Source organism: Eurytemora carolleeae, unplaced genomic scaffold, assembly GCF_000591075.1.
Source record: "Eurytemora carolleeae unplaced genomic scaffold, Eaff_2.0 scaffold85, whole genome shotgun sequence".
Classification (NCBI taxonomy): domain Eukaryota; kingdom Metazoa; phylum Arthropoda; class Copepoda; order Calanoida; family Temoridae; genus Eurytemora; species Eurytemora carolleeae.
The window spans coordinates 43,882-63,064 of record NW_019396334.1 but is presented as its reverse complement, the minus strand read 5'-3'; the positions used below and the strand labels follow the sequence as shown (position 1 = coordinate 63,064).

Here is a 19,183-nt window from a genome sequence, read left to right as displayed (position 1 = left end):
GTCTACACGTTAAACCTTCATCAGTCGTGTAATTCCTTCTAAATTCTTCACTAGGGTTGTTCAGAACTAGATTAAACTTTTACAGGGTTGTTCAAAACTAGAATAAAGTTTTACATGGTTGTTCAAACTAGATTAAACTTTTACAGGGTTGTTCAAAACTAAATCAAACTTGTACAGGGTTGTTCAAAACTAGAATAAACAAAATTATATTGAACTTGTAGAGGGTTTTCTAAAACTAAATCAAACTTTTACAGGGTTGTTTAAAACTAGAATAAACTTGTACAAGGTTGTTCAAAACTAGATTAAACTTTAGCAGGGTTGTTCAAAACTAGATTACATTTTAACAGGGTTTTTCATAACTAGACCCAACTTGTACAGGATTGTTAAAAACTAAATTACATTTAACATGATTGTTCAAACTAGATTACAGTTTAATATGATTGTTCAAAACTAAATTACGTTTTAATAGGGTTGTCAAAAACTACATTACATTTTATTAGGATCGTTCAAAACAAGATTACATTTTACAGGATCGTTCCAAACTAGATTACATTTTATCAGGGTTGTCCAAGAATAGATTACATTTTAACAGCGTTGTCCAAGACTGTACATTTTATAAGGGTTGTCCAAAACTAGATTACATTTTAACAGGGTTGTCCAAAACTAGATTACATTTTAACAGTGTTGTCCAAGAATAGATTACATTTTAACAGGGTTGTCCAAAACAAAATTAAACATTAACAGGGTTATTCAAAACCTACTTAAATATTACCAGGGTTGTTTAAACTTAATGAAACATAAACAGGGTGGTTCAAAACTTTTTAACTTTAATAATTTATTTTAATTAAATTTTACAATATTTTTAAATTTTAATATGATATCAGATGGAAACATTTTGAGACTTCTATATTTCTTGTTTTTAATCCTTTCTTCTTGATCTTCCATTCCTTGTCCATCCTTCAATCACACTATGGCTAATTTTGAAAATAAAAATAAATGAATTTTTTTTTCTAGTTTCAAGTTTCTAGTTTCTAGTTTCTAGTTTCTAGTTTCAAGTTTCTAGTTTCTAGTTTCAAGTTTCTAGTTTCAAGTTTCTAGTTTCTAGTTTCTAGTTTCTAATTTCTAGTTTCAAGTTTCTAGTTTCTAGTTTCTAGTTTCAAGTTTCTAGTTTCTAGTTTCTAGTTTCTAGTTTCAAGTTTCTAGTTTCTAGTTTCTAGTTTCTAGTTTCAAGTTTCAAGTTTCTAGTTTCTAGTTTCTAGTTTCTAGTTTCTAGTTTCAAGTTTCAAGTTTCAAGTTTCTAGTTTCTAGTTTCTAGTTTCTATCTCATTTTTAAAAAGTATTTTCTCTTGAAACATTTTTCCGACGTGCTGTTTGAATTTTTTAATCCTTTAAAAACTTTGTGTATAACATTTTGACAAAATTGGTCTAAAAACATGTATCACACGGAACCGGATAGGGTCGATTTTTTTCTTTTTGGCTTTCATTAATCTTACCAGTGGATTTATTTTTTTTGAACATCCTAACCGAGTTCACTTTGATTTGAACATCCCTATCTGAGAAAATATTTATATATAATTTCCAGAGACTCAACCCAACATTCATTATTCTTTATCTCGCCTTAATATGAAGGTAAACAATCAAACCTTTAAACCATATTTAAAAGGGACCGTGCGTGAAGAAAAATGTTTCTACAACAACTTAATTGTATCGATATATTTGTCATATGGCCCTCGGATTTTTGCCTAAAACAACTAGCTAGCTATTATAAAACTCTATTAGGCAATAAAGAAATAGTTATCATAATAGAAAGTATCTTTACTCCGGGCCTAAGGGGCATTATTGACGAAAAATGATTTTTTAACGTGAATTTGTGTGTAATGTGTTTCAATATATGTATAAAGTAGTAATCTCTGTTGAATAGTTTGTTTATTTGTATTTCCATCAACACTCATGATCCCACCTGACTAATTTGCCTCAGATTTTGATTATATATGAAGTAGTAATCTCTGTCTCTTTGCTTGTTTGTATGTCCAATCATAACTCAAAAGCCTGTTGATCAATTTGCCTCAAATTTTGATTTGGTAACTCGTTAGACCATTGGAAATGTTCTCTTTTGGGTTGAAAAGCTGTTTTACGGTAAACTAGATGTCCTTTACGGTAAACTAGATGTCCTTTACGGTAAACTAAATGTCCTTTACGGTAAACTAGATGTCCTTTACGGTAAACTAGATGTCCTGTTTACTAGTGAAGTGAGTCTTAACTTTAAATCCCATTTTCACCCATAATATATAGTTTTCTCGTATTTTCTATTTCAACCAGTTTTCAACGTTTTCGTAAGTTCCTAGTTAAAATATGTTAGGATATGACGTCTTTTACGATATTTTCGACGGATTTTGAATGAGAAATCAAAATATGACTAAAAAATATTTCAATATCGACAGGCAGGACTTCGTTGTAACTAGTTTTACGTGACGTTTCAATCTCAAGCATAGCTGGGTTCCCTAATTATTTGAAAATGAAAGAAAATCCTTTACATATGACTTAAGTGTTAATAAAACCAAATAGATTACTAAGTACAATAGATGGCAACGTAGTATTTGTACAGCTGTATTCTTACGTCACAAAGTTTTATGTGTCCCGAGCCCGCTATTTAAAAAATTCGGGACAATACGGCTCGGGTCTCAGCGGTCGTTGGGCCTTATTTATGACGTGAGCTTTCGGATTCAAGCTGCATCTTATTTTCCACAGAGTTGAGTTGAAAAAAAAACGGTTTGATATTCTATTTGGCGGATTTCATGGTAGGAATTGGCGCATTCTGGGTTTTTATAAGACTCAACATTGAGCCTTATTCTCCACTAAGACCAAATAAGGTCGGTTTTATTGTCATTGGGCCAAAATCCTTTAGTCGAGCTGTCGTCAGAGTTGGGTTATAAAGTCGGGTTTAAGGAATTACGGTTCGAGCCGAAGTTTTTAAATGGCGGGCTCCGGTCCGTGCTTGTCTTACAGTGAAATAAGTCCAATTTTATGTTCTTTATTTTCTGGTTTTACACTTTTTTATTTAATTTTGAAAACATGTCCACTAATGGGAGACAATGTTGTCTTCCTCGTTATATTTGACACTTGTGACGTCATGTATAATTGGTCCATTTCTCTGTTGCCACCTATTTTATTTGATAATCTATTTGGTAAAAACCAGATAAGTTTGATAACTAATGAGGTTTTCTGACTGTTCCATGTTGGATAGATAGATAGATAGATATATATTTATCATTAAAGTAAATAATTTTACATAGATATATTCTTTAAACTAACACTTTAATGACGGGATTTGCCAAGCCAACATTGGCCGTCTTTAATGGCAAACCCGGATGTAATTGTATGATATAATTTTTAAATCATACAATTGCAGGTGTTTCGTCCAATAAGTAGGGGGAAAGTATTAGGAAGAGTTTATTTATTCAGAAATACATGAATAACAGTTTGATTTTGAACATTCAAATTGCAGATACATATTTGTTTTATCCACATGCAATTTATTTTTTAACAAGTTTAAAGAACACGAGTTTTTTATTTCTAGTGACAATTAATTTCCATATTTGTGGTAAAAAAACTTTAGGAAATTGTTCTACTACTTTTCTTATTGGTCTTTCTAATCATAAGCATTTTGTTCGGTTTTGATGAGACAAAGCACAAAACATATTATTAAACGATTCAGGAAGTCGTTCATTGAAGTATTTGTACATAAAAATTGAACCTTTCAATTCAAGAATATCATGCAGTTTCAAAATATTTAGTTTTCCAAAAAGTGGAATTGTATGTGCATTGAAGGTTGAATATGAAACTGCTCTTATAGCCTTTTTTGTTTTAAATATTTTCAATATTCTTGATTTTTTTATTCTTAACATGTTCATAAACCCAGACATATATGCGGAGAAATAAAAATGTTCTTTTTCAGGTTTTAAGCATTTTTTTTCTATTCTCCTTCTTATCCTGCTTACTATCAGCTCCAGCTCCTCAGATATTCGGCGGTGGTACAGGTAGGTAGTACTGTTTATGGGCGGTGGTACAGGTAGGTAGTAGTGTTTATGGGCGGTGGTTCAGGTAGGCGGTACTATTTATTGGCGGTGGTACATGAAGGCGTTACTATTTATTGGCAATGGTACATAGGTAGGCGGTTCTGTTAATATGTGATAATGATAGGCAGCACTATTAATAGGTGGTGATAGAGGTAGACGGTACTGTTAATTGGCGGTGGTACAGGTAGGCGGTACTGTATCGAGGTTGTGGTACAGATAGGCGGTACTGTTAATAGGTGGTGGTATATATTCACTAATATCTGGGTACTGATGGTACTGTGGGTACTATATCTACTAATGTCTAGGTACTGGTGGTACTGTGGGTACTATATCTACTAATATCTAGGTACTGGTGGTACTGTGGGTACTATATATACTAATCTATGGGTACTGGAGGTACTGTGGGTACTATATCTACTAATATCTAGGTACTTGTGGTACTGTGGGTACTATATCTACTAATATCTAGGTACTGGTGGTACTGTGGGTACTATATCTACTAATATCTAGGTACTGGTGGTACTGTGGGTACTATATCTACTAATCTATAGGTACTGGCGGTACTGTGGGTATGACAGGAGGACTAGGGGCTCTAGGACCAGCTCTTGCTCTAGGAATACCACTAGCTCTTCTTGCTAAAGGTAAGATTTGCTTTTTAACGTTATGCTTTTAAAATACAGGAGATATGAAGAATTATGTTTTCATTTAATCATTTTGGTTTTATTTACAATAAATTGATATCTCAACGAAATTATGCATATCTCTGATATTTTAAACAGCAAAAGACAGACGACATTTGAAAAATTCCGGGACTAGTTAGAGAATTTGTTTCAAATAATTTTAAAGATCACATATTGGATCTTCAACACGATTATCAATTATCATATTTCATTTTTTGAAATAAATCATAAGTATAATTGTATTTTGAACGTGTAATCTAAGATGTGCAATTCAAGCGGTTTTAACGGTTTGGTCCTTTTCTCAGAGAACATTTTGACCTATTAAACATAATTTTTTTGCCTTTTCTCTTTTATACGTATTTGTCAGCATATGCTTTTAAAACGAAAAAGATTGTTGGATTAAAGACTAACACACGATTGCATTCAAATAGAAGAAACCTATGTACGACCCTAGCTAGTCCCAAAGTGAATAAATACTGAAGTGGAACAGACTAAGGCAACGCCGACAGGTTGGGCCATCAGGTTTTATTTTGTTTGTAAAAAATTGCATGAACAGATTTCTTCTGAAAAGTAACGACTAGAAAAAATAGACTAAAGACCCGTAAAAGTGAAGATCAAGAGATATATTCGAAGATTCTCATTTTTCGGTATCACAAATTGTGCATTCCTTGTTTTACAGATTATGCATGCAGGCATTATTGTGCTGTCTGAAATTATTTATTGTGCAGTAAAATGCTTAAAATTCACTTCTGAAATCTTAATTTACGTTAATCTATATTTAAGTTAAATACAAAGGGAGTCCAGTTTCTGTTGTATGTGCACTCCGTACAGACCAATTTATATATAAATATATACATTATTTTTAAATACTTAGGAAGTAAAATGTCATCATCCAACTATGAGTTTGGCCCACTTTAGTATTTAATCACTTTGAGCTAGTCCGGGCTGAACTAGTAAATTACTTAAATATGAAGTGAACAGACGTGGTGGACTATTTAAAGTTAGTCTGTATTTCAAATCAAATTAATGTATCTGACATATTTTTTCATTCGTTTTAAGGTTTAAATTTTTTATTCTATATTTAAATCATTTCACAAGTTAGACACATTAATTACGAATATCAAATACAACTTTTTATAAACCAATAGCATATAGTTGTGAGATATAAAAACGTTATTTTCTTTTAGAGAAGAATCATATTTTTTTTCAATTGATAATAATTGTTATCTGGAAGTTCAGGAGTGCAAATATTTAGAAATTAAAAAAATTAAGGATAATGTCCATGTTCTATTTTGAAAGCTTAATGGAAAAATGAAAAATTTTGCCTTGCAGTGAATGGACGACATCTTTTCTTTTTTTTCTGTTTGAAAAATGTTTGTTTCATGTAAGGACTTCTGCTTGGAACTCTACTAAAGAAGCATGCGTTGTTCCAGCTAGTTAAAGACCAACAACAACAAAAACTCGAAATACAACAACTCAAACAACAACAACAGCAGTACGCTTATCATCAACCGTACTACGGAAACAACTACGATGAGGTATGATACAGCCTGATATTTAGGAAATATAACAAAATAAAAGCATGCTGTACAAAATGTGTTAGTTTTATGGATCTAAAATTGTTCAAATATGAACATCATATCTGGACTCTAAAAATATTGAGATTTTAGCATTTTATTTGCTCATTTTATATATCTGCATTGTAAAAACATAATTCTTCTCTACGTTTGATGAACAAAGTAACTTAAAAAAGACAAAATATTTGACTCAATTGTCTGAAACTGATTTTCTAATAGAATTTCTTTCTAAACTTTAATTGCAGATGACAAAATGTCGAATGTACCGATCCCATTTTTTTGGCGGATTTCTTAAGTTTTCTTGGTTGATTTTCAAGCCTTTACATTGTTACATTTCCTTAAAACAATACTGTAGTTAGATATTTTATTTTAATCCAATGGGACCAATATAAAACTGTGAAATAGGAAGACGACAGTTAAACTCAATATATGATATTCAACAGTTCAATTAATATAAAACACGACAATTTTGTAGTGTTGTATACAGACCATTTTAATTTTTAAGATTTTTCAGGTAAAAAAAAACTATTTACTTTATAACAACATCATATACACATTAGATTGCTCAAATGTCGTCTTTCAAAATACAGTTTCATGAATTCCACTGTATGTATATTTTTGTGTGTATGTATAACTGTATGAATATTTTTATGTGCAAAGGAATTGAGTTTTTGCCACAAAGTCAAATTTTCTACTCTATAAATTTTTCCAACCTGATGTTGTGAACTTTTTATATTTCAAACTTAATATTTTTAAGCGAACAGAAAGCATAGATTAGAATATTAAAGGCCAACAACATCAGGTTGCCAAGATATAGAGATATGGGGATTAAAAGATTTGAGTTTGTGGCAAAACCTTATTTCCTTACGCTTAAATTTAAAGACACGTGTTTAAAATAACTTAAGTAAAAGACGACCAAATTTCAAATACAAAAAGTAGCGTGGCATTAAATAAACTGGACGCAATTAAGCCACCAAAAAAACAAATTACAAAGTTTTGAAACTCAGAATGAAGTTGCAGAAGAAATAAACAAAATGTTAAATCAAAACAGATTTAAACCAGATTCAAAAGTGAAATTTCTTTAATGAACAATGAGCAAAATACAGACTCTCTAATTCTTTAAGGTTGAATATTTTTAATTTTGTTTAATTCAATTTAATTATTAGCACCGAACAGAGAACTACGGGAGGTATGGAGTACAACAGCAGTACAATAACGTTCCTACATATAATTCTTAACATTTAACCTCAACACTGGAGTGTACTGCAGAATACAAATGCACAGTTCAGTGCAGTTGTCGCTTTTATTTATAAGAATGGATTTATTTACAAAAATGATTTTTTTGAATTGCTAATTTATGTTGACATTTAAAAAAAATGCTTGTTACCAGTGACGATCACAAATACCAAAAAAGCTGTTATCTAAATGTTAAATATCCATCTACTTTTCTATTATTTAATTATCTATTTATTTATTTGTGTTTCTATTTATTTATTTAGTTATTAATAAAATTTATGAAACATTTCTCACAAATACTATCTAAGACTATGAGAGAAAGAAGCTTCGTAACTTTAAAGGGAGTGTTCGCGAAAAATGAAAGGGGGTATAGGCTTAGTACGATAAAAAAGCGCTTTTGATCGCTACTAATCTTACTTCTATCTGTTGCGTCTATAAGGAGAAAATTCTTAAAGACGTCTCATACCGAATAACTTAGCGGCCATACTAATTGAATAAATTGCAAAATACGACTTAGACTGTAAAAAATCAATTTAATTTCAAACAAATCATTCAGATTTTACAACCTGTAGTCATTGATTATCTTTCGCCACATTTGTATATAGTTTATATTTTATAATATTTTTAAATTAATTTGTTTGTTTCTCTTGTCGCTTGCGCAACTATCTAAGAATGCCGCACACCACTCACAATTTTCGAAATCCTTTGAAAACGTTTTCTAAAAAAATAAAATATTATAAAATATAAACTATATACAAATGTGGCGAAAGATAATCGATGACTATAGCTTGTAATATCTAAATGATTTGTTTGAAATTAAATTGATTTTTTACGGTCTAAGTAGTATGTTGCAATTTTCTCAATTTGTATGGCCGCTGAGTTATTCGGTACCTCCTTATAGACGCAACAGATAGAAGTAAGATTAGTAGCGATCAAAAGCGCTTTTTTATCGCATTAAGCCTATACCCCCTTTCATTTTTCGCGAACACTCCCTTTAACTAAATTATTTGTTGAATTTTTTATTCTTAAAATTATAGTATATCGTAAATTTTAAACTTTGACACGTTCACGGAAGGTAAACATGAACACTTTTCCCCGGTTACCTAAAGTAACACATTTGCCCCCTTACAAAATATATATTCCAAATTGTTGTGATGTGTATTAAAAGAGAGTAACTCTTTAAACTAAAATATATTTAAAACTTAAAGGGAGTGTTCGCAAAAAATAAAAGGGGGTATAGACTTACGGCGAAAAATATGCGCTTTTGATCGCTACAGACCTTACTTCTATCTTTTGCAACTATAAGGAGAAAATTGTTGAAAACGACTAATACCGAAGAACGTAGCGTATTGTCCATACAAATTCAGAAAGTTGCAACATTCAACTCGGATCGTAAAATAATCAATTGGATTTCAAACAAATCATTTAGATATTACAAACTTTAGTCATCGATTATTTTTCGACGCATTCGTATTTAGTTTATATTTAATAATATTTTTGATTTTGTTTTTTAAAATAACATTTCGCTGGCGCTGGATTTTCGAACATTCCTGGAAAATATGGAAATGTCGTCTTCATTACCAAAAATCCTCGAAACAGGAATAAAAGTTTTCAAAAGTAACTATCAGATCAAAAAAAACAAAAATCTGAGATATCAACTATAAACGAATGCGTCGAAAAATTATCGATGATTGTTGGTTGTATTATCTAACGTTTAGTTTGGAATTTAATTGATTTTTTTACGGTCCGAATTGAATGTTGCAACTTTCTGAATTTGCATGAACGCTACGTTCTTCGGTATGAGTCGTTTTTTATTATTAATTTTATCCTTATAGACGCAATAGATAAAAGTAAGATTAGTAGCGATCAAAAGCGCTTATTTTTCGCTGTAAGCCTATACCCCCTTTCATTTTTTGCGAACACTCCTTTTAAGAACATACGCTGAAGGAATTTCCCCAACCCCCTCCCATCCACAAAAAAGTTTTTTTTCTCAAACTATGTTCTAATGTTTTAACAAAGTACTCCGCTGAAAAGTTAAAATTTTATTTATTTTTGAAAAAGATGTAAAATTTAAGTGATGTGACCTTTTTAAACTTTAATCATTATCTGTAAGTTTTGTACATTTTGTTATCTCTTTTAAGTTTTTTTAAATTAATTAACAGCATCATCACTTTGGAACCAGGATGTTTAATAATGATTGTTTATATATTCAATACATCATCATGCCACGTCACCCTGGACTAACCAGGACTAGATACATTTCGTTTCTTCCGAGGTAGGTGGGGCCAAAGACGGTAGAATAGTAGAAGATAGGGCATTAGGAATTTATCCGAATAGTGTGTACGCTTTGTATACTTTTATATGGCATCATTGGCTGCAGCTTTGGTTTTAAATTCAAACAATCAACATTAAAACTCTAGTTATCAAATAAATTAATCATTGTACATGCTAAAAATGGTGGGAAAATAAAGTCACGGTTATGAATACCACATATTTTAAAAGAAAATTTTAAGCTAGTAACGTAAGCAAGACCCGAAAAAACTTTGGTTTTAAGTAGCCAAATTTTTTTAACCAATTACATTATAATCTGTTTTAAGATAAAGTTTATCTAAAAAGATAAAAAGTCCTAAAACCTTTTAAATTATAGAAAAGACGACATTTTATGGCTCCTGATTTAACCCAATTGAGGCGTCTGGTTTTGCGTATAAATCCCAATGCCTTCTCTTTATATTACAAAGCTCTTTGGGTGAGGCCAATAGCAAATTTTCTTAGCCCTAAATCTTTACAGCCCAATGTCAGAGAACTTAGATATTTCAAACTATTTATTCTGTTAAATAAAATAATCTAAGTTTAAAATATATAAGGTTTACACCATTAGAGTCTAAAACTAAAGAACGAAAAGTTTTGACTTAAATTTTAAGTTCATGGTTAAATGCCACTTCTGACTTAATTTAAACCTGAACTTTAACCGTGAGGTTAAATATTTAACCCTGTGGTTAAATATTTAACCCTGTGGTTAAATATTTAACCCTGTGGTTAAATATTTAATCCTGTGGTTAAATATTTAACTCACCGAAATCGACAAGTTAAAATTTAAACACAGGGTTAAAATCTTGAAATCCTGCATTTTCCCATTTTGTCTATTATTCAATCATCATTCAGCTGAGAAAGCGGCATTTAACTTTACAATATATTTAAATGTGGAAACCTTGTTAAAGAAATTTCACGTTTTAGATAAATTAATTTTTGCACAACAATTTCTATATGTAATGGTGCGCAAAATTTGACAATTTGATCTAGAAGAAATCTAGGATTGAAACTTTTATGTAAAGTTTTGTTAATTTTGAACACTTTTTCTTCATATTCGATGTTATCACTTTTAAAATTGAGGCTCAATGCTTGATCCCTAAATCAAAGCTATCTATGCAGGGCATAACTGAATTGCTAACAAGCCTGTAATTGATGCAAAAATTTAAGCACTTACACTGTGCAATGACAGTCAGAGTTATCAATTTTATGTATAATCACATTCTTCAACAACTACCAGATAAACTTTATGCAAAATTACGGAACAAATCCTATTGTGCCATCAATTCATTTGTGGCATGAATAGTAGTTTAAAAAAATTGACATTGAACATTTCTTTTGAAGGGTCTGTAAACAGTTTAAAGTTTACTAACCATGGCTATGAAGATCTTCTTGTGGCTATATCTCCAGATGTTCCTGTAAAAAATGCCCAATTAATCATAGGTGATAATCTAAAAATTTCAAAAATGTTAGTTCATCAACTAAAGCTTTCTGTGATTTAAGTAATATTTTTCTTTGTCCACATATTGAAAAATGTTCAACTTTCACGATGGGAAAGGAAGGAGCCACTGCATTTTTAATATCATTAATTCTCATAATAATATAACCTTTAAAGGATTTGCATAAGTATATTATACTGATATTGTAAATGTAAAGGATCTTCATTTTTACTCATCACAATATCACTACTAATCATTAGAAAGCTTTTCTCAGTGGAAATGATACTATTTTTTACAGATAACATAAAAAGCTGGTTAACAGAGGGAAGTGAGAGACTTTATACTGCATCTAGAAAATGGGCTTACATAAGAAAAGTCAAGTAAGAAAAATAAATAATTTCCATTTCCCTGGAAGGGAATTTACCATTACTTTTTCAATGATGTGTTCACATAATTCCAACTTGGCAGAAATGATCCACACTTGCTTATTTCATATAATCTCATGCTGAAGATGAATCTCAGCACCATTGATTTTTAAAAACTAAATTAGACTTTTTATTTAGCATTCTTATCCCTTCTGCATGGACAGACATCAATGCTACACTTGTGGAGAGCTTGGTCTTTGAGGATGGAGATGTTCAAGTGGAGTGTATGGTAATACACCATATACACTACAAACAGGCGGCTGTGGAGAAGAAGGAGAATATATTCAGATCTCAAATGAGTTTATAGAAAATTACGGAAGTATTGAAGCTACTTTTGGACCTCCAGGACAGGTGTTTGTTCATGAATGAGCTAAATACAGATACGGGGTGTTTGATGAGTTTGGATATCCAGGGGATGAGAAGTATCCAATGTTTTATTACAAGTCCCAGTGAACAATGCAGGGTCAAGTCAATGCAATAACTCCCAACTTTTGTACCAATAAAGATCTGGAGGATTATAGACTTGAAAACTGGAAAAATGGCGGGGCTTGTGAATATGATGTAGAGACTGGACTTCCAGACTTAAACTGCTTTCCAGTTCTAGGAGATGGCAATGAAGTTGAATCATCAATTATGGCAATCCCGTATTTAAAGGGTAATGATCAATTTTGTGATGACTCTGAAATCTTCCTGCATCAATCAGACATATCAACAAAGCATAATGATATGTGTCAAGGTCAAAGCACTTTTAAAGTAATAAAAGATCATCCTGACTTTAGTGACTACACAGATGGCAACACAGAAGAAAGCAGAACACCCAGCTTTGAAATTCTAAGAGCTTAACCATCCTCTAGCTTTGTAATGGTTCTGGATGCATCTAAAAGCATGGACAATCAGGGTAGAACCAGACTTCAAAGAATGAAAGAATCAACTAAAAGATGGGTTCGCTATGATGCTAAAGATGGTGCCCCAGTTGGTATTGTAACTTTCAACACAGTCGCAACTGTATTATCTGAAATTGTCGAGCTCAGTGATATCACTAGACCACAGTTAATTGAAAAGCTAGATGGTATAACAACAGAATTAGAAACTTGCCTTGGAGCAGGATTAAGAAAAGGGCTTGAAGTTTTAAGAAAGTATGGTGTTACATATGGCGGAGTTATGATGTTTTTGACTGATGGTGAATATTACTGTAAAGCTGGGGCGGATAAATCAACCATAAAAGAAGTAATTCCTGAAATAAAGGAACAAGGTGTCCGAGTTATAACTATTGCCTTCAGTAATGATGCAGATCCGGATATTATAAAACTTGCAGAGGAAACTGATGGTAAAGCATTTTTCGTTCCTGATGAATCTGGTCCAGAGGTCATCAATACTGCCATGCAAGGTTCTCTTACATATCAACCATCAGTCCCTTCGAATGAGGTGGACATCATTATCTATGAACATACTTATAAGAAGACATTGGAGTTTTCTTTTAACTTCACCATTGATAAGTTAATAGGTAAAGATGTTTCAATTCAAATAGACTTCGCAGGAAATAAAGGTGCTAATATTGAGATTAACAGTTCTACAGATGAGTTTAATGAAGAAAATGGAGTCTTCTTTAAATCTTTTCCTGAGTTGGATCAAGGTTACTACACTGTTTCTGCTAAATCAAAAAGCAATGATGCAATTGAATTTGCAAGCATAAAGATCACAGCAAAATCCAGGTCTGACACTATTCCAATAATGACAAACTGTTGGACAAGCATTGGTAACAGCAAAGCAGATATGTCAACTGACATCAAAATTGCCATAATTGCCAGGGTTTTGCAAGGGACCAACCCTGTAATTGGTGCAAAGATAACAGCCTATATTGAGCGAGATGACAATGATGTTCCTTTGGAAATAACTCTTTCAGATTCAGGATCTGAACCTGATACAGTAGCTAATGATGGAGTCTATGCTAGATATTTTACAAGCTTTACACCAGATAGTGCATCAAGGTGATACAGCTTAAAGTGTCAAGTGGAAGGTTCAGAGGATACTCAAATAAATGAAGGATTTATTGAGGCTAAAAGACATCCTAAACTTAAAGCGCTTCCTAGCAAACCATCTGAAGAAAACCCTATTTGTTGCGGAAGCAATACTATGAGGGATGATTCAACATTGACACGGACTGGAGATTTTAGAAGATCTTCTGCTGGAGGATCCATAGAAATTATGAATGGAGATAAAGCCAAGTATCCTCCAGGGAAAGTTTCAGATCTAAGGACTGGTAATAATGTTAACCGTACATACTTCAGCCTCTTCTTTACTTCAGCAGGGAATATTTTGGATTCTGGAACTGCTGGAAAAATTGACATTTATTTTACAAAAAATGCAACAGATTTAATTGATGAAAATTTAATTGTTGGGTTTGTTGATAGTTTGAACAGTACTGATGTCTTGAATTCTGATCAGCTCGCCCCTACTGTAGCTGGCACTAAAGTCAAGTTGGATGTTAGCATTTACAGATTTGAGGTTGAACAGCAGTATTTCTTTAAACTTGTCACAGTATCTCAAGATGGAAAAAAGAATACATGGTCAAATATAGCTTCTATTTATAATTATGAAGGTCCTCCAACAACAACAACAACAACAACAACAACATCATCTTCCTCAACAAAAATTTTTACAAGCATTATTGTTTTAACATCTACTCTTCTTTCATGTTATTTTGTGCTTGAAATCATAATTTAATGCCGTTTTAATAAAAATTGCACAATAAATTTATGATTTATGCAACTGATGTAGGCCTGTTCAATTTGCCATCAACAGCGACAGACGTTTATTTTGTATGGCTAATATATTCTAAATTTATATACTAAGAACATTTCATGTGATGTTAATACCATCTAATGAAAGGTTAGATAGTATTAACATCCAATGAAATGTTCCTAGCATTTGAATTCAGGGTATATAAGGCATACAAAATCAGCGGCCATCACCATTAACCACAAAAATTGTTATTTATATTTAGTTCAATAAACTTTAACTCTTGGTTATCACAAAAGAAAATAAGGATTAAAAGAAAGGAAACAGTCTGCGATTATTTACTTAGCAGTAAAAGTCATACTATCTTTCTACCATTTTACTTGTCTACCTTTCTTCCTTTCTAACTGTCTACCTGTCTACCTATCTACCTATCTACCTGTCTACCTATCTACCTGTCTACCTATCTACCTGTCTACCTACCTACCTGTCCACCTATCTACCTGTCTACCTGTAAACCTAGTAACATGTATTTCAACTAGTCTATCTGTTAACCTGTTAACCTATCTACCAGTATACCTGTCTACTTGTCTACCTGTCTACTTGTCTACATGTGTACTTGTCTACCTGTCTACTTGTCTACCTGTCTACTTGTCTACCTGTGTACTTGTCTACCTGTCTACTTGTCTACCTGTCTACTTGTCTACCTGTTCAGGGCCACCCACGAAGGATAGGACTTTTTGGAATGCAGGGCCACCCACGAAGGATTAGGATTTTTGGAATACAGGGCCACCCACGAAGGATAGGACTTTTTTGGCGATCTAAACCTAAATGAATGATTGAGTTATTTCTTAAAGGGACAGTAAGCGTATTTTGAAGTGACCCTCTTAATTTGAAGTTTCTTAAAAGTAAGAAATGCGGAAGGCACGCTTGCAGAGAAACCACAAATAAAAATACAATTTAAATCAACAAAAATATTGATATCTAATTAATACTTGACCAGAAAAAGTTTTTAAGGGTCCTGTTGTAAATCAAGCGTTCCCATCTTTGCATGGAGGTTCGCTTTAAATTGTGATTACTGAAATGCTGTGTGATGCTGAAAACCATTTATAAGATAAATAAATAAAAGAAAAAAGATTGAATAAATTATGTACAGTCGTCTCAATTAAATCTCATCCTTTGCGGGGGACCCTGTTTTGCCTGTTACATTATTGCAATAAACAACCAGTGTCCGAATTTAATGAATTTAAGCCGCGTCTCAAATCCCCAAAAAACCGATTTCAATTGAGCACCGGTTTGAATCTTGAAATATTTAATACTAATTTAAGTGGAACCACCAAAATTTGAGCCGTGGCTTAAATTTAAGCCGCGGCTCAAACTCTTTAAATTCTGTCTCAGAAAACATTAATTTTTAATTGCATGAAAAACATTTACATTACATAATTTGAGGTTAGTACCTTAGCGCATCAGTTTACAAGAGGATTCGAGGACTGCGGCTAGAATAGAGGACAGGCTAAGACCCGAGCACTGCGTTTAGGACAGAGGACAAGCTAAGGGACGAGCACTGCGGCTAGGACAGAGGACAAGCTAAGGGACGAGCACTGCGGCTAGGACAGAGGACAGGCTAAGGGACGAGCACTGCGGCTAGGACAGAGGACAGGCTAAGGGCTGAGCACTGCAGCTAGGTCAGAGGACAAGCTATGGGCCGAGCACTACGGCTAGGATAGAGGACAGGCTATAGGCCGAGCACTGCGGCTGGGATAGAGGACAGGCTAAGGGCCGAGCTCTGCGGCTAGGACAGAATAGAGAAGTTTTTCACATAGAAAAAGGCCACATAATTATAAAAAAATAAATAGACCATTTCAGGTCTGTAAATAAGAAATTAAAGACTTTCAATTTGATTATTAATTTTACAATTCAATGAAATATTTAATTTTTAGATTAAATGTATTCCAAGGTTATGTCAATGTTAATATAATAAAGCTATTCGCTCACATATATGTTAGCTATTAGCTAGCCAAACGTCTTGATCAAATTAGCTAATTTTCTAGGAAATTCAAAGGTGAAAAATTAGGCTAAAAATGTTAACCATTTTTTCTTTTAAAAATTCTAAAGTGTTTTAAAATTCCACGGGCAACGCCGGGAACTTCAGCTATTTTTATTTGAATTAAGATTATTATTTTAGAAATATCCTTATTTTTTAAAAGAAAATTAGAGGATCTATTGAACTTTAGAGCAGAGATTTGATATACAGTAAATTATCAATATAGTACAGATCTGATATACAGTAAATCTATATAATAAAACAAGACATTCATATTTATATATGTTGCGTATGGCCGGCCAAACGGCTGGACCGATTGGACTGACAATTTTTGTGGACACTCATGGGTTGCCGGGGGGTGTAATAGGCTAAAAAAAATTCGAAATTTTATTTTTAAAAAAAAAATTCCACGGGCAACGCCGGGCCCTTCAGCTAGCTATCAATATAGTACAGATCTGATATAAATTATAATTATCAATATATTACAGATCTGATATAAAGTATAATTATCAATATAGTACAGATCTGATATAAAGTATAATTATCAATATATTACAGATCTGATATAAAGTATAATTATCAATATATCAGAGATCTGATAATAATCATATTTTATTAATAAATTAAGAGAATATGCTTGAATCTGATGATGAGTCAAATAAAGGAAGAAAACCAGGGGATGCAAGCGCAAAAAAGGTTAAAATCACAAAAAAATGTAATCGTGAACACCCCATGAGTATATGACTTTAAAGCACACCCTCAGCAGTCACTCAAAAATCCTACCACATATATTTAAGAAGATTAAAAAATATACATTTCACTTGGAAACTGAAAATGTTTAAGAAATTTCTTCAAAAATCTACAATTTTTTAAATAACTTAATCAACATTTTTTAGAGCTGCAGAAAAAAGCAGTGTCGACTGTCGATGCAAAATTAAAATTATCAAAAATAAACTAAAATTTTTGATTCTGTAAAAATTAGATCCTTCTATAATTGTTTGAATGAACTTGAACTGTTTCATGTAAAGATGCAAAACATTAAGAACAAATCACATGAGTTGATTTATAAAGAATCTTTTTAAAGTTACAACATAGATTATAATTCAAGCAAACAGATCTGGACAATTTCAATTTGCACATAATTTAGTTTTGCATATAAAACTGTACAGAACAGTGATAACCAGAAAATTCGAAAATAGGAAATAGACTTAAAGAATCGAGTTATAACTTTAGAAAGTCCAATGTACACATGGATTGTGCAGTGTAAACAGACCCAGTACCTGAATACTTTTTTCGTGGACCCCCCTTCTACCTTACCTTGCTACCTGCATGTATGATGTATATAATCTGAATGTTTTATATAAACAAAATATTCAAACTTTCCTGAAATATTTATTCATAAACAAACTTAGATACAGTGAGCACCAGAATACTCCGAAATAGAAAGACGACTTCTAAGCACAAAGGTATGACTTTAAATAGTCTAATAAACATTAGAAACCGCAATTGTGCAGTGTAAACAGATCATTTCACTGAATAAGTGATTTAATTAATTCTTTTCCACAGTTTTTGGTGCTCACTGTCTCAAAAGATGTATTTATATTAAAGAGACTGTCGATATAATGCTAAGGGAACCCCATTTAAAGGGTTGCATGTCCGATTCATGATGGTACCCATTCAACCTTCTTCTGAACTGATGTAGTGGAATTTCTTTTTTAACTTTCAATTACTGTTTTAAATAAAGTAATTACTGCAGCGGAGACCAGCAAGAAAATAGAAAGAATTTTGATCTTTTCTAGAGAAAAAAAAACAAAAATATCTTCCACATCATGTAAATCCGATATCGTTGCGAATCGGGTAAATAACGGTACACTCCCTTTAATAGAAAATTTATTTATTTTTTTTGTAGCGAATGTTCTCGAGCTCCACGAAGTATGTTAGTTTTGAAACCCACCTCCACCCACCTTCTCTTACACAACACAGTCCAGAGGAGATTACTGCAGAACAAGGTCAGTTGGAGTGCGAACTATAAAGCTGTAGAATAGGAAGACGACATTGAAGTCCAATTGATATTATTACATACAAGGTGTCCCACGAAACATGACAATTGCTGAATATTTTAAAATGTCTTCTTCCATAATTTGTTAAGTTGGTTGATACCAAAGAGAATAATAATAAACATTATATAGCAGCCTTATTATAGTAAAATATAGATTAACATATATTGTAGTAAAAGATTTGCATCTGAACTAAACTGCAAAAAGTCTTTAATCTAATCCAGTATTTGGAAGACGACATTCTAAACTATTCATCAACTGTCATGAATTTTGTGGGACACCCTGTAGCAAAAAGCTTCATTATTAACTTAACAGATCACTTAAAGTAGAATGGGTCTTTTTACATTACTCAAGTCATAAAAATTGAGTCTAAAAGTCGACTTCCTATTCCAGAGTTTTCTGGTTCTCACTCTACAAAATAAACATTTATAATTTTTAATAATTGTAGGAATTTAAAAAAGAACACTCTAACATTTTAAATTTCTTAAAAATAAATTTTTGTGGTCATTTTATTTTGCAAGGAAGAATTATTGCTGGCTAGGTAGTAGGAGGGGTAGGAAATAATAAAACTGAGGGGGGGGGGTATGATTGTTAGCAAAGGGGGGG

General features: G+C 32.3%; 2 protein-coding genes across 2 annotated transcripts in view; both read left to right on the top strand.

Annotated features, from left to right (window-relative positions):
* The first annotated feature begins 11,250 nt into the window (after positions 1 to 11,250).
* On the top strand, positions 11,251 to 14,493 carry LOC111701133 (calcium-activated chloride channel regulator 1-like). Its single transcript, XM_023472297.1, is given in 2 exon segments — positions 11,251 to 11,294; positions 11,959 to 14,493. Coding segments are annotated over 2 exon segments (1,818 nt in total). The 3' UTR covers positions 13,733 to 14,493.
* A 2,617-nt stretch (positions 14,494 to 17,110) lies between these two features.
* The window catches only part of LOC111701145 (uncharacterized), a 3,884-nt gene continuing 1,811 nt past the window's right edge, over positions 17,111 to 19,183 (top strand). Inside the window, exons 1-2 of the mRNA XM_023472314.1 lie at positions 17,111 to 17,216; positions 18,430 to 18,529. Coding sequence (XP_023328082.1) covers positions 17,154 to 17,216; positions 18,430 to 18,529 — 163 coding nt within the window. The 5' untranslated portion in view covers positions 17,111 to 17,153. The remainder of the gene's footprint in view (positions 17,217 to 18,429; positions 18,530 to 19,183) is intronic.